Source organism: Gossypium hirsutum, chromosome A03, assembly GCF_007990345.1.
Source record: "Gossypium hirsutum isolate 1008001.06 chromosome A03, Gossypium_hirsutum_v2.1, whole genome shotgun sequence".
In the NCBI taxonomy this organism is placed as follows: domain Eukaryota; kingdom Viridiplantae; phylum Streptophyta; class Magnoliopsida; order Malvales; family Malvaceae; genus Gossypium; species Gossypium hirsutum.
This window is the reverse complement of record NC_053426.1, coordinates 7656693-7671129: the sequence shown is the minus strand read 5'-3', so window position 1 is coordinate 7671129 and position 14437 is coordinate 7656693. Positions and strand designations below refer to the sequence as shown.

Below are 14437 nucleotides of genomic sequence, written 5' to 3'. Positions count from 1 at the left end.
TTACACAATGTGTAATTGTTGAGAGTTAAATTTTTTAGAATCAATACTAAGTTGAAGCAATGTATATATATTGAGGGTTAAAATTGTTCTTATGACCAAAAAAGAAAAAACCGAATAATTGAGTGATTATTTTGTAAATATTCATCATTAAATGATAAAAAATAAATTTACCAATAATTGAATAATAAGTGTAATTTATCCAATAAATATTTTAATTTATAAGGAATTAAAGAAAGAGGCTTGTTTATTGTGAATGTTCTTTAATTTTTTTTTGGGGGGGTTAATATGCAAGTCTACTACCATATCTTAGTTGAAAGTTGAAATTTGTCAACATATATATTTTATTGATTTTTTTTTGAAAAATTATCTTTCAATTGGGCTTTATTAAAATGTATCAAAAAATACTAACATAAACCTAAAATAACAAAAATAAATGGACAACAGGCCCAAGACTAACTCATTCGGCCTTACTGGATCCTATAAGAAAATAATTGTAAGATAGGCCTAATAAATGAAAACACAGCATCATTCTCTTAAGAACAAGCCCATATACTTTGGCTCCTAAAACATAATAGTATATTCTAAAACCTAATTAAAAAACCACCGTTTCATTGCCCAATCAGAAAAAGCAATCTGTTGCCCGTCCCATCTAATCGTCTGTCGTTTCTTCTTCATGACTCTTCCAGATTTCCAAGGAGAGCTCTTCCACTGAAGCTATTGATTACTAATCTCTTCTCTCCATTTCACATTTTGCCTTCATTCTTACATTTTCCTCATCCTTTCTGCAAAACCCTATCCAGATTTCCACAGAGAGTTGTATTCTCCTTGTCTTTTTATTTCCATTTCAAACGCTCTCCAGGGTTTCATCTGACCTTCGTGTTCAGTCTAGTTCTCGCACCCTCTCCTTGTCAGCATGTTTCTCAGCGAATTTAGGAACCCATCCTATCAGGTAAAACTCTTTCGTTTCCTTCATTGATTCAGTGGCTATACTATGTGCTAGTTCATTTGCTGTTCGTGGGATGAACTCAAATCTGAAATTCTTGGAAATTGACAGTGACCTCTAAATGTCGTAGATATAAGCCCCTATCTGTGAATTATCTATACTATCCAACTTGCACTTCTTTATTATTGCTAATGAATCACCCTCAATGATAACTGATGTCTATTGCATGTTAATACCGAGTCGAACTGCTGTGCGACATGTGAGAGCCTCAGCAGCAAAAGCCGATGCAACTCACTCGTGATCTCCGAGCACGAAACCAGAACCCTGCCCTTACTGTTCCTGGCTACTAATCCCCTTGACAATTGCCGAGATCTTTCATCAAAAGCTGCATCGAAGTTGATCTTCACGACCTTTACAGGTGGAGGCTTCTATTTACTAATAACTTTGCATTTTCCTGTCTTTTTTTGTTCTATCGCACTTAGCTCTGAGATGTAACTTTGTACAAAACATGCTATTTTGTTTCCAGTTTTGTTGGTCTTCTTGTGAATCCTGTTATTTCTGTCACCCCAAATTGCCCATAATACACAGCAGACAACCTTACTCTGAGATGGAGAACTCTGCAAAAACACCCAAATGAGCCACTGTGCGAACTCCAGGTTCGATTTTTGTAACACATACTGATATGATAATTCTTTCCATACTGTTACTGAAATTGAACATTCTCCGAATAGGTGGTCCATACTTTCTGATCCTCTATCATATGCTTTGCTCATATCAAGTTTAACCGCCATGTATCCCTTCAGTCTTGTTCGCTTTTGCCGAAAAGAATGTAATATCTCATAGGCCAATATCACATTATTAGATATTAACCTTCCCGGTATAAAAGCACTTTGTGCCTCATTAATACACCTACCAATTACTCCTTGAAATCTGTTAGCTATTGCCTTTGCCACTATTTTGTAAAGAACTGAACACAAACTGATAGGTTTAAAATTGATTAGACTTGTAGGATTTTGAGTTTTTGGGATCAACACGATATCTGTTTGATTAAGAGAGCCAAAGTTCTGACTTTTATTTAAAATTCCCAAACAAAAATTAGTGACATCTTTACCTACTATGTGCCAGTATTTTTGAAAGAATAGTGCTGGAAAACTATTCGGTCCTGGGGCTTTAGTAGGCCCCATATCTTTCAATGCCGAATACACTTTCTCTTCTGTAAAAGTTGATAATAGAGCATCATTGACCTCTGCTGAAACCCTACTTTCAATGCTTGTTAAAAGATGAGATGAATCTCCGACACCATTTGTCTTGAATAGCTTTTAAAAAATAGAGTAGCCACTTCACTAATCTTGTTAGAATCTGTAGCCTCTCCTCCCTCCTTTGTCTCCAACATATTGATTATATTCACTCGTCGACGATAAGAAGAAAATCTATGAAAAAGGCTGAATTCTTATCACCTGCTTGAAGCCAGTTTGCTCTTGCCCTTTATTCCCAATAAATCTCATCTTTGTCAATTCCTAAATTAAGAGAAATTTTTGTATCTATAATTTTGGCAATCATTTCGTCACTTTGTTCCTCCGCCAACATCATCTCAAGATTCCTTGTAAGCTTTTTCTTTAATCCGTCCCTCCCTTCTTTAATTGTTCACTCCCAATCTTTCAGGTCTATTTGTAGCCGTTCCAACTTCTCCACTATTGTACCCCTTGTTGATTCCCATGAATCTTTAACTACTTCTTCCATTGTCTCTTCTAGAGTCCACCATACTTCAAATTTAAATCTTGGAATTCCCATATACTTATTTCCCCCTTTGTATTTAAAAGGAATGGATAATGATCCGATATTGAATGAGGTAAATGTCAAATATTACCTGTTGGAAAGATATGCATTTATTTATCATTTACAACTTCTCTATCAAGTCTTTCTCTTATATTAGTTTCTAGCAAATTCCTTCTTTCCATGTATACCAAGTTCCCTTAAATCCCAAATCTTCTAGTTGGCACACTTCTAAAGTTTCCCGAAAAACCTTCATTCTTCGCTCCTCCCTTGGTACCCCTCTTCTTTTTTCAAACGAGTACAAGATTTCGTTGAAATCTCCACATACTAACCATGGATGATTTTTATCTTGTCCTAGTTTCCTTAGTAAGTCCTAAGAAACACTCTTATCTTGAACATAAGGTGAGCCATAGAAACCTGTCAATCTCCATTCTTCTTTGTCATCGTCCTCCTTAACCATGACATCAATATGATGTTTAGAAAAACTCCTCAAAGTAACTGCAATATCACCTTTCCACGCTAGACTTAATCCACCTCTCGAACCTTCCGCTTCAACATCGATACCATTAAAAAAACCCTAACCTCTCCTGACCATCTCCAAGCGTTGCTTGTTAATTTTTGTCTCCATTAAGAAGACTATATGGGGATTATGCTACTTTAGAAAATATCGCAACCTTCTTATTATCCGTGGATTCCCCAATCTCACGGACATTCCAACTAATGTGTTTCATGGCGTCCGGTCGGCTTGCCAGTTGGCAGCCGTCGATTTTGTGCATTCAGAAAGATTATTCTCCTCCGTGATCTCATTCATTACTTGAGGCCAGACTTCCCCACCTTCCTCTAAACTCTCCCATCTCGCTCTTTTAACTCCCTCTTCTTGTCCACCCTCCAAACACCAGACTACACATTCTTCCTCCATAAATTTCCTTTTCCTCTTATTATTAACCTCCCTGCTTTATATCAAAGTAGCCATTGGACCGATTCTTCTCCATCCTTTCTTTTTAGATGAGCATGATTCATTACCCGACTGATTTTTATTGTCCACCAGCTGGTCATCATCCTTAGCTATTGATGTGTCCTCTTATTCCATATCGTCCTTTTTACCATTTCCATTGAGCTTCGTTATTTGCATCCCATTCATATTTATTCCTTCTTTATGCGTACTGCCCTTCTTAGAACCGATTCTTCCTCTCCTATATACGAGCATTGAGTCCCTTCTCTCCTTAAAATCGCTCTAAATTTCACACATTCCTTCCCAAGTAAATTAGATTCTGCTTTCAAAGCTAGTGTGTAGGGTGAATCATCACCTATTTTACTTATTTCTGTTGTTGGAGTTAGCACTGAGCATTTTTTAAAGCTATGCCCCATTCGTCCACAACCAAAGCAAAACATTGGTAAACTTTCATACTTAAAAGGGATCCATGACTTAGTCATATTATTAATTGAGACAAAAATACCTCGTCGAAGCGACTTCTGTACATTTAAATTGATCCTAAGACGACACACCTCACCATTGATCTCGGATCTTATTAAACCTCCAAATATGACTCCAATTGCATGCAACAGATCTTTTTTGTCGTACTCTGGTAAACACGCCCCTATTTTCAACCAAAAAAGAGAAGAAATAAGCCAAATCTTAGTTCTTTCTACTGGTTAAGATAACCTATTAAATAAAATAAGACTCTTAATGAAAAGCCATGGTCTCCCCTCCATTATTGTCTCTAGATCCTCTTCAAGATCAAATTCAGTTAAGAACAAATTCTGCCCTACCGTCTGAAACTCAAATTTCTTTCTTGTATTCCATATACTCCTCATTTGTGCTTTCAAACTATATTGATTATACAATTTTTCAGTCTAAATTGTGCAGATCAGATTAGACTTCTCACTCGGCACCACCATCGATCCTTTGACTGAGAGTTGAAGGAGTTCTTCAGCTAAAAGCCCGATCTCATCTCTCCCTACCCCAACGTCACCACCACTTTCCTTTATCCTAAGCTGCAACTACTGCCTTCTCCAGGACACTATAGGAAGCACTCTTGGTTGCTAGGGTTTCACAACTTATTGACATTTGATATTGTATTTCTAGGCTAAAGATAAATTTACCATTATATTTTAAATTTATTTTAAATTTTACAACTTTACTTTTATTCGATTGAATTTTGACATTAAAATTTAATTTTTTTATAAAATTCTACTATTTAATTTCAATTTAAAATAAAATTTAATAAAAAATTAATATATTAATTTAATACTTATAAAAAATAAATTATTATAATATTAACAATTGATAAAAAATTATAATTAAACTTAACTTTTTTTCAAGTTTTTCTTTTATTAAATAAAAATTCTAAGTCAATCTCTTAATTTTTAATATTTAATAAATTAAATTTTGTTAATTATTAAAATAAAATATTTAAACTATCCTTAAATTGATTGAACTAGCTTTCTTAATTGATTCAATCGATTTTTGTTACCCGTTCAATTCTCTTTTTGGTTTTATGACACCATATGACTTGATTGGATTATTAATTTTCCGTACAATCGATTTCATCGATCAAAATAATCAAATTTTAATTAACCTAAATAGAGATTAATGGCATTAATAAGAAAATAAAGTTTTTTTATGAGAAGTGGAGGGTGGAAATGCCTAAGATCTAATGGTAAAGAAAACTTTTTTTCAAAATAAAAGCTGTTTGCTATTTTACCATAGTAAAAAAAATTTATTTGATGTTTGTTTTTTCATTTCATTTCATTTTTATCTTTCTAAGTTACTTTAAATTTTTTTTATTTGATTTCCTATATACTACAGTATTACTATATGTGATAAGTTAAATATGATTTTTTACAAAGTTTTCATCATGGGTCAATTTTATGTTTATAAATTAAAATATATTTAATAATTTTGAAATAATTTTCACTTAAATTAAATTTTATTTAATTAAAGTACAATAAAAATATATTTAATTTATATGTTTAATTAACAAATTGTAATGTGTTTTAATATATTTTACTATTTTTTAAATATTTATCTAAACTTATAAAATTTGAAAAATTAAATAATTTATTTTAAAATAGGCATGTTAAACTGTTTTAAAATTTTTAATTTTTTAAAAAAATTAAAATTTTTTAAATAATTATGTAGTTTCATAAAAGTATGATCTTAGAAATTAAAAACGGATTGTTATCGGAGGTAGACACCTTAAAAATAGGATCCCTTTAAATATAATTTAAAAATGAAGTATTTTAAAACTTAAAAGTTGTCATTTTTGTTTTCATACCTTCTTTTAATATATATATACAATTATATTTTTAAAAAATATCTTTTAATTATATTTGATTAATAGGTTAAGAGATATAAAATCGAAAATAATTAATTGATAATGATATTATATTAGTTATAATTTTGAACCTTTTATACATTGTGATTATCATATCATATTTAATACCCTTATTGATTAATGAGAACATTTTTAAAATGTAATTATAATATTAATATACGATTTCATATATTATCAATGTAATTATTATTATCAATTGATGTGTTAATACATCATCAATAAAACAAATTATAATTATAGGTTTAAAATTGAAATATTTAAATATGTCTGTAATTTTATACAAAATCATTAAAATTTATAAATAAATTTTAATTAAAAATGATAAAAAATTCATATTTAAAACTTAGTTGTAAAGACGAGACCCACATTTAATATAATTAAAAAAACATTTTAGAATTCAAACAACTGACCCGAAACTCGATGATTCCATAGATACTCCTGTACTTTTTTTATATTATATAATATATATATATATGATATCTTACCAAGTCACTTTAATTTTTTATTTTATTTGCTTTTCCATATGCTACGTGTGATAAGCTAAAATGTTTGAAGCGTAGAACCTCCTTCACTTCAACACTTTAGCAAGTTTCACATGCCAATGCAGCTATTGTTTGGCTTCAAAATATTCTGAAATGTATGAGGGGTGGGGAATGAAAATTCCATGCTGAATATGATAAGCAAACACTTAAAAAGTACATCAATGCCCATTGTCTTCAATACCCAAGTGATTCAAATGATGTATAAGCATGCATAATATACACATGTATATATAAAAGAATGTTGTATCCATTGGATTTGAAAATTTTGTTTCTATATGAAGTGAATCACGTTTGCTTCTAAAGCAGAAGCCAAGATGAATATGTATATATTATTCAGGGTTTGGCTCCCCATCAGATGATTCTTTCTTGTTTACAGATGGTTTAATGAAAGGAGCCAATGGTCCTTGGAGATCAGAGCCATAAATATGACCCATCTTGGTACGTTTTGTTTCCAAGTATCTCTTATTTTCCTCTGTAACGGGTGTCAAAACAGGCACTCTTCCAATCACAGCCAACCCATAACCCTTCAGGCCTGTGAACTTGGCTGGGTTATTAGTCATCAACCTCATGGTTTGAACCCCTACGTCTCTCAAAATCTGCAGTTCATTGAAACCATAACTAAATGATGCAGGAAACATGTTCAAAATTGATGTATGGAGACTAACCTGGGCACCAATACCATATTCACGAGCATCAACAGCTAAACCAAGTTCAATGTTGGCTTGAACTGTGTCATGGCCCTGATCTTGCAAATTATAGGCTCTTAGCTTGTGACCGAGTCCTATCCCTCGCCCTTCATGACCTCGAAGGTAAACCACAACTCCTCGACCGGCTTGCTCGATTAACTGCATTGCCAAATCCAACTGGTTGCCACAGTCGCATCTTGCTGATCCAAATATATCTCCGGTTAAACATTCTGAGTGAACTCTTACAAGAACATCTTGTCCATTCCCTATGTCACCCTATTTTGCAAAAGAGAGTATCAGCTTTGGCATACTTTTTGTACAGCTTTAAGTTTATAAAGAAAACAAAGTGAATTTACCTTAACAATTGCTATATGTTCTGTTCCATCTAGCTTCGAACGGTAGCAGTATGCTTGAAATAGACCCCATTTCGTTGGCAGACGTGAAATAGCTGTCCTTTCAACGAGCTTTTCCCGCTTTCTCCGGTACCTTCAAAAATAGCAGCCCAAAATTAGCCTGCAACTAATCCTTGAGAAGGCAATAGTACACAACAAGCACAAAATTTCCACAGATTCTGGTATAGGGTCCTTCTATGAGTAATATACTCGTGTTATGTAACCGAGCTCATCATTTTCGTATGTGATTAGATCTTTAACAATATCAATGTATCTAGGGTGGATGAGCAATGTCATTCAAGTCTCAAGTAAATCAATGGATAGAGCCTATGTAGCTAAAACTTGAAACTACCTAGTCACATTGAGAAACCAAGACATATTTTGATAGCTCACCTAATGAGATCAGTTATGGAAATAACTGGTATGCTATGCTCCAAAGCCAACTTTCTTATAAATGGCAAAGATGCTATAGAACCTTCCTCTGGATCCACAACAGTTGAAAGAACTGAAACAGGCCTTAAACCGGTGAGGATGACCAAATCGACCGAAGCCTCAGTATGACCAGCTCTTCTTAAAACCCCACCATTCCTATACTTGAGAGGAAATATATGACCTGGTCTTCTAAAGTCATCAGGCTTTGACTCCGGGGAAGACAGTGCAAGAACAGTCTTTGCCCTATCCAATGCCGAAACTCCAGTTGATGTACCGGTTTTTGCATCCTAACGAAGCACACAATTTGAAATAAACTATTGCAGCAAGCTTCAAATATGCTAATACTGAGAAACCATACATGATACATACCACTGTGATTGTGAAAGTTGGGGCAGAAGAATCTTTGTCTTCACTTTCTGGTGACATTAATGGAAGCTTAAGCCTTTCAAGGTCCTCCTCTTTCATACCTACGGAAACAATGCCTGAGCCATGCTTTACCATGAAAGCCATCATCTCAGGAGTTGCATGAGAAGCTGCCATGATAAGGGTTCCTTCAAAATCCTCATTTTCATCATCTACAACAATCACAAACTAAAAGAAAAAAACAAAGGCATTGAGCGAGTGATATAGTCAATACATACAAAAAGGACTTAAACTTGAATGACAGTGGGGGCTCCTAACCTTTCCTTGGCGTATTGTATTCAATGCTTGGTCAATGGAAGAGAATCCTTTAGAAGGGCAGTCAGGATCACCTTCTGCATCACTAACAAAGAAATCAACGGTTTCTGGGGTAATTTCAGCATCCACTGTTCCAAATGGTGGTAAAACTGAGTCACCAAGTGCACCCAACAATGACCCATTTTCAGACCCTTTCAAGGACCCATCATCAAACAGGTTGCCAGCACCCATCTCAGACACCCCCACAGCACAGCAACTAGAATTCAACCATCTTTTTCTGTATAGCCTGATTTCAACTCCTTGTCTGATGGCCACACACCTAGGAAATCTGTAACAAAATGAACCACCATGTAATCTCAGTACATAAACAGGACAACTTTAATCATAGTTCACATATGTACCATATAATTTATACCTTGTGTTTATGAAGATCTGAGGAGATAAAGCACAATCCATGGAATGAAAGTCGGAGGAAAAGAAAGAAATATATATATATAATTGAGATGGCAGGATCTGCTCTACTAGCTTTATTGGTGTTTTGTATGGAAAGAATAGAAGGGGTACCTGTAGTTGTGGATGGCATTTCACTTTGTAGCCAATCCATATGATGTTAATCACAATGACATGAATGGCCCTCTATGTTTCAAGCAAACCTGTCATTTTCTTACCCCATCCAAACATATTAAACAATGAAAAAATTTTAATCTCCTTTGCTCAACCTAATTATCTATTTAGTCCTTATCCTGTATTTAAACTGTCACATTCTGGACTTGGAGAAGTGACAAAAGGATAAATGGAGAAGTGACAAAAGGATAAATAATTTCTTTCTAAAACAGAGAAAAAAATAAAGCCCCCGTGAAATGTTTGGACAAATTATAATTTGAGTTAATTCATTCTAAATTACTACACAAATTTTAATTTATTGTAATTATATTTTTAAAATATCGAGGCTATATTAAAATTTTTTATTATTAAAATCGTTAATTTAACAATTAAATTAAACATCATATTTCGAGTGACATAATTTAAAATGAAAATAAAAATAAATGAATATTGTGAAAATGTACCTAGTAATTATCTTGGCTTGGAGGGTTTTACTTTATATTTTCTCAATATTCATTTTAAATTATGTCATGTAAAAGTTGGTATGATGTTTAACAATTAAATTAACTATTTTAATAATGGAAACACTTTATTAATATAACATTCATAATTTAATTTAGGGATGTAATTAAAATGTTTTAAATTATAGAGATCAATTTAGATTGAAGATCATAGTTTTTGGATGTCTAATACAATTAAATCTTATAATTTTTATCTTTTTACTAAGATTTAGTTCATATATTTTAATTTTCTTCTAGAAGATCATAATGGGAATTGGATTGTTGGTTTCATAGTGTATTTAAAAAATTATGCAGTTATTGATTTAGAATTATGAGGCATCTTTGATGGGCTGCAAATTGTTCTTGATCGTGGTTATCGAAAAGTCATCATTGAGACAAATAATTTTGAAACTGTTAACCTTATTAATGAAGGAATTTGTAATGGTTCTAATCCTACCTTAGTTAGGAGAATACTTTTATTTTTAAAGTGTCACTGAAATTTTAAAGATATTCCTAAAAAAAATAATAGAATTGCAAACAAGATAATCAAACTTAGGCAGGACAGGATTTGTGATTGGTTGAAAAAGTTAATGTGCCGAGTTTTTTTAATATTTGATACTTGACTTGTAATTTCTTTTTCACCCAAAGAAGAAAAAAGCTGCGTTAAACGGTTTCTAGTCTGTACCACCTTACCGTAGCCCGTAGGATTCATAGAAAAAGCCAATAGCTTTTTGTTTTACACTTGAAAGTGAGAGAGAAGCGGCGGCGCGACGGCTTAAAACGACACTAGTTCCGATCTCCCCAAAGCTTGAAACGACAATTGTTTGTTTTAACATTCCTAAGTTTCCGCTTCTTCCTCTTCTTTTTGAAAACTTTCACTCTCTCAGCTCCCTTCCTTCTTCCACGTGTCCCCCGATCTTTTTTTTCTCTTAGATCCGTCCGTACATTTTCAGGTGATTTTCATTTTCTCTGCCCTTTCTGAAGTTCTTTTTTTTTTAAATATATATAAAGAAAAAAAAACTAAAATTGGTTTGATTTAGTGCTGAATGGGCTATGGCCGAACCACTGCCGACGGAGGATGGGGTGAAGGAGAACAAATTATGGAAAGGGGTCTTTGCTGTCAGTGGAATCTTGATTACTCTTGTCATCTATGGGGTTTTACAGGTTCTTCGTTTTTCTTTTTTAAAAAATGGTGTATATTTCTTTATTTGTTGCTTTTGTCTGTTTATAATAGGATCTCTGTTCTTAATTTTTAATTGCATTGTTTGTTTTTACCTAAAAAAGATTGTTATTTTGGGTTCTTTTAAAAGTTAATTTAAATGTCTTTTCTGAATGTAAACTGTTTACAAGAAAGAAACATTAGATTTTAATATCTTTGTCTAGAGCTTCTAAAACGATTGATTTTAGTAAAACACGCAAGCCCAGGAGGTTTTTATTTATTTATTTATTTATGCAAATGGAAGATCTGGGTACTCTTTGATTGTTTGGAAATTTGAATATGAAAATAAAAATTGGGAATTTTAGCTGTGCTGATGATATAGCAGAACGATTCTTATATATTTCCTCGCTAAAATGTAAGTTAAAATTTTTTGCGTGAGTTTCTCTATATTAGAATTGAAGATTTGGCTTTTAATTCCAGATGAAAGCAGTTGGTTTTTTTCTAGTTTAAAGGGTACCTAAATAAATACTAAGAATGCTGGAGAAGACACTTAAGCCATTAATGTCTTACTCTATTAATTATAAGAAGTATGATTATTTGGTAGTGGTAGCATGATGATCTTTGCTCATGTTATGTGCATGTAGTTATTGTCTACGAAATGGTTTAGTTGTGTTTTCTTACAATGTGTTGATGGAAGTTTTACTCTCATACAGGAAAAGATCATGAGAGTTCCTTATGGGGTAAACAAAGAATATTTTAAGTACTCGTTATTTCTTGTTTTCTGCAACCGCATCACAACATCTGCGGTCTCTGCTGGTTCTTTAGTGGTACGTAACTGTTTCTCAGAAGTTGCTACAACTGTGTGATGAACCATCTCACAGGAAGATGGCAAGATTGGCAGACATATTTTCATTTTTTTTGGGTCTTTTTCTAGGCAAGTAAGAAGGCATTGGATCCCGTTGCTCCAGTCTATAAGTACTGCCTTGTATCAGTAACAAACATCCTAACCACAACATGTCAATATGAGGTAAAGCTATATCCCTTATCCTTTAGATGCAATTATGGTATAATAATTTTAGTGACAACATTTCTGTTTTCAGGCCCTCAAGTATGTAAGCTTTCCGGTTCAGACTCTTGCTAAGTGTGCAAAAATGATACCTGTTATGGTAAGTTTTGCATGACTAATAATGAAGGCTTATGTATTTGATTTATCCAAGTGGTTGTACAAGTTTTTGGACTTAAATTTCATCCATTTCAAGCTCAATACTAGTTCCCCTTATTTATTATCAGTCTCAAGTGGCAAAGTCATCTTATTTTATTTTGTTTTTCCACATAGATTTGGGGCACTTTCATCATGCAGAAGAAATATAAGGGTTTTGACTATTTGGTGGCTTTTCTGGTGACCCTAGGTTGTTCGATATTTATCCTATTTCCGGTAAAATTCTGGTCTTTGTCAACAACACTCACTCTGTTCTCTTCACGGTTGTTTAGGCCTTGAATGCCAGTGATAATTCTCAATGGGTCTTCATTTCTTTATATAAGAGCTTGATTGGTGGATGGAGGCTACTTTAGGATATATATATATATATTTTAAATTATAAGGCATTGAACCATGGGATTATGAATAGACATTGGTTACCTTCACAGGTGATGCAAAGTGATTTTCTTTTAACTGCATATAGCTTCTTCTAGATTGTGAACTTTGTTTCTCTGCGAACTAATTCTGCTTTCATTGTAGGCAGGAACTGATTTTAGTCCATATGGCAAAGGAAGAGAAAATACTGTTTGGGGCATTTCTCTGATGGTTGGTTATCTTGGGTATCGACCTGAACTTATTTCCTCTCACTATAAAAGATACTTTCTGATCCTTTTTTTGTAATTGGATCTTTGAAATATAAAGTGATACATGTACCTTTATAAGACCAAAATAACAATTACTGATTTACTACATCGGTTGCAATTGTATTTGTGAAATCTGCTCTTTCTTACCAAGGATCTTTAGGCTAAAGTATTTCTTTAATGTCAGTTGAACTAGCATTGCTGTTCTGAGTGCTTTTTGGAGAAATAGTTTTCATAGATGCTCGTTTCTATTTTTCATAGGTTTGATGGCTTTACAAGCACATTCCAAGATAAATTATTCAAAGGCTATGATATGGAAATACACAATCAGATATTCTACACGACATTGTGTTCTTGCGTTCTCAGCTTGACAGGTAGAAATTCCTTCTACCTACACATAGAAACGATCTTCTGTTTTTACCTTTATGTTTGATTTGTTTCCGTTGCATTTTACTGATTGATTACTCGTGATCAACCCTTCTCTGTTGGATTTAGGTCTTATATTTCAGGGACATTTACTGCTAGCTGTAGATTTTGTTTATCGCCACAATGATTGTTTTCTTGATATTGTATTACTCTCAACTGTAAGTGATCTTCGCTTAAAACTGTTCTAGTTTTAATAGTCTCTAACTGATTATAGGATGGTCAGTCATACTCTTCTTTGATTGTCCAATACTTATTGGGAAATACCTACTGTGGGGTTCTAAAGTTAGGTGACTATATGTTATAGGTAGCAACAGCCAGTCAATTTTTCATTTCTTACACGATTCGTACATTTGGTGCTCTCACATTTGCTGCCATAATGACCACGAGACAGGTACCGTCAAGTTTATCGTTTCATTTCCTCCTAATGCTATATTTCTGATTGAATCGAGATTCTTCAAACTCTTTTTTGTTGTTTAAGCTGGTGAGCATCATGCTGTCATGCATTTGGTTCGGCCATCCCCTTAGCTGGGAACAGTGGATTGGGGCGGTAAGTTTTGAAACACACACATATTCTACATTCTAGTTGATTTCCAAAGCTTGATTATGTATTCGATGCCTTGATCAGATCATCGTGTTTGGCTCCTTGTACTCCAAAACCTTCTGGAAGAAAGTGTCACCAGCTCCCACTCCTCCACAACAAACAGAAAATGGATCTTCGAGTCCTTTGAAAGGGATCCCTTAACGAGGTCAATTTGGCACCAGTAACCGCAACTGATTCTGGTCGGGTAAGAGTCTGCCTATGTTAAAGCTGCATTTTGAAGCTTGTCGGGGCGAGGTTTTGTTCGAATGGTTTTTTAATGAAATCCGAATTGAAATTTTGGGTGAAAAAAATGAAAATAGGAACACTCCATTTTCATTGAAGGAGCATTATGAACTACAAACTAACTAAATCCCAGAAATACTCTTCTTGTTTTTGTGTGTTTTTGTTTACAATAGGAATTTATATGTATAAGCAACTGTTGAGGCCGGTATTTTCCATTCAGATTATGAAAGAGAAATTGGGGAGATTTTTTAATCAAGCAGGGTGGTTTGTTGATGTTGCTTTTCATTGTTTTAAATAATAAAT

General features: G+C 33.5%; 2 protein-coding genes across 7 annotated transcripts; one reads left to right on the top strand and one right to left on the bottom strand.

Annotated features, from left to right (window-relative positions):
• Positions 1–583: 583 nt before the first annotated feature.
• On the top strand, positions 584–14386 carry LOC107963929 (UDP-galactose/UDP-glucose transporter 5B). 4 transcript variants are annotated; one of them, XM_041107312.1, is made up of 13 exons: positions 584–1361; positions 1470–1599; positions 10928–11051; positions 11760–11873; positions 11981–12073; positions 12147–12212; positions 12383–12481; positions 12785–12864; positions 13147–13259; positions 13381–13469; positions 13616–13702; positions 13790–13858; positions 13937–14386. In XM_041107312.1, the coding sequence occupies exons 2-13, from the start codon at positions 1577–1579 to the stop codon at positions 14051–14053; spliced, it is 1074 nt and encodes a 357-aa protein (XP_040963246.1). In that variant the 5' UTR covers positions 584–1361; positions 1470–1576; the 3' UTR covers positions 14054–14386. The 4 variants fall into 4 exon arrangements, with proteins under 4 accessions (XP_040963246.1, XP_040963243.1, XP_016755970.1 ...); XM_041107309.1 differs by lacking the exon at positions 584–1361 and adding an exon at positions 6973–7034 and having other exon boundaries at positions 1532–1599; XM_016900481.2 differs by lacking the exons at positions 584–1361; positions 1470–1599 and adding an exon at positions 10242–10840.
• On the bottom strand, positions 6826–9437 carry LOC107887532 (monofunctional riboflavin biosynthesis protein RIBA 3, chloroplastic). Of its 3 annotated transcripts, XM_041107297.1 has the most exons (7): positions 9200–9434; positions 8788–9112; positions 8476–8697; positions 8068–8393; positions 7639–7768; positions 7262–7558; positions 6826–7192 (listed from the first exon to the last, which is right to left on the bottom strand). In XM_041107297.1, the coding sequence occupies exons 1-7, from the start codon at positions 9238–9240 to the stop codon at positions 6926–6928; spliced, it is 1608 nt and encodes a 535-aa protein (XP_040963231.1). In that variant the 5' UTR covers positions 9241–9434; the 3' UTR covers positions 6826–6925. The 3 variants fall into 3 exon arrangements, with proteins under 3 accessions (XP_040963231.1, XP_040963237.1, XP_040963226.1); XM_041107303.1 differs by having other exon boundaries at positions 6826–7558; positions 9349–9437; XM_041107292.1 differs by having other exon boundaries at positions 6826–7558.
• Positions 14387–14437: the final 51 nt, after the last annotated feature.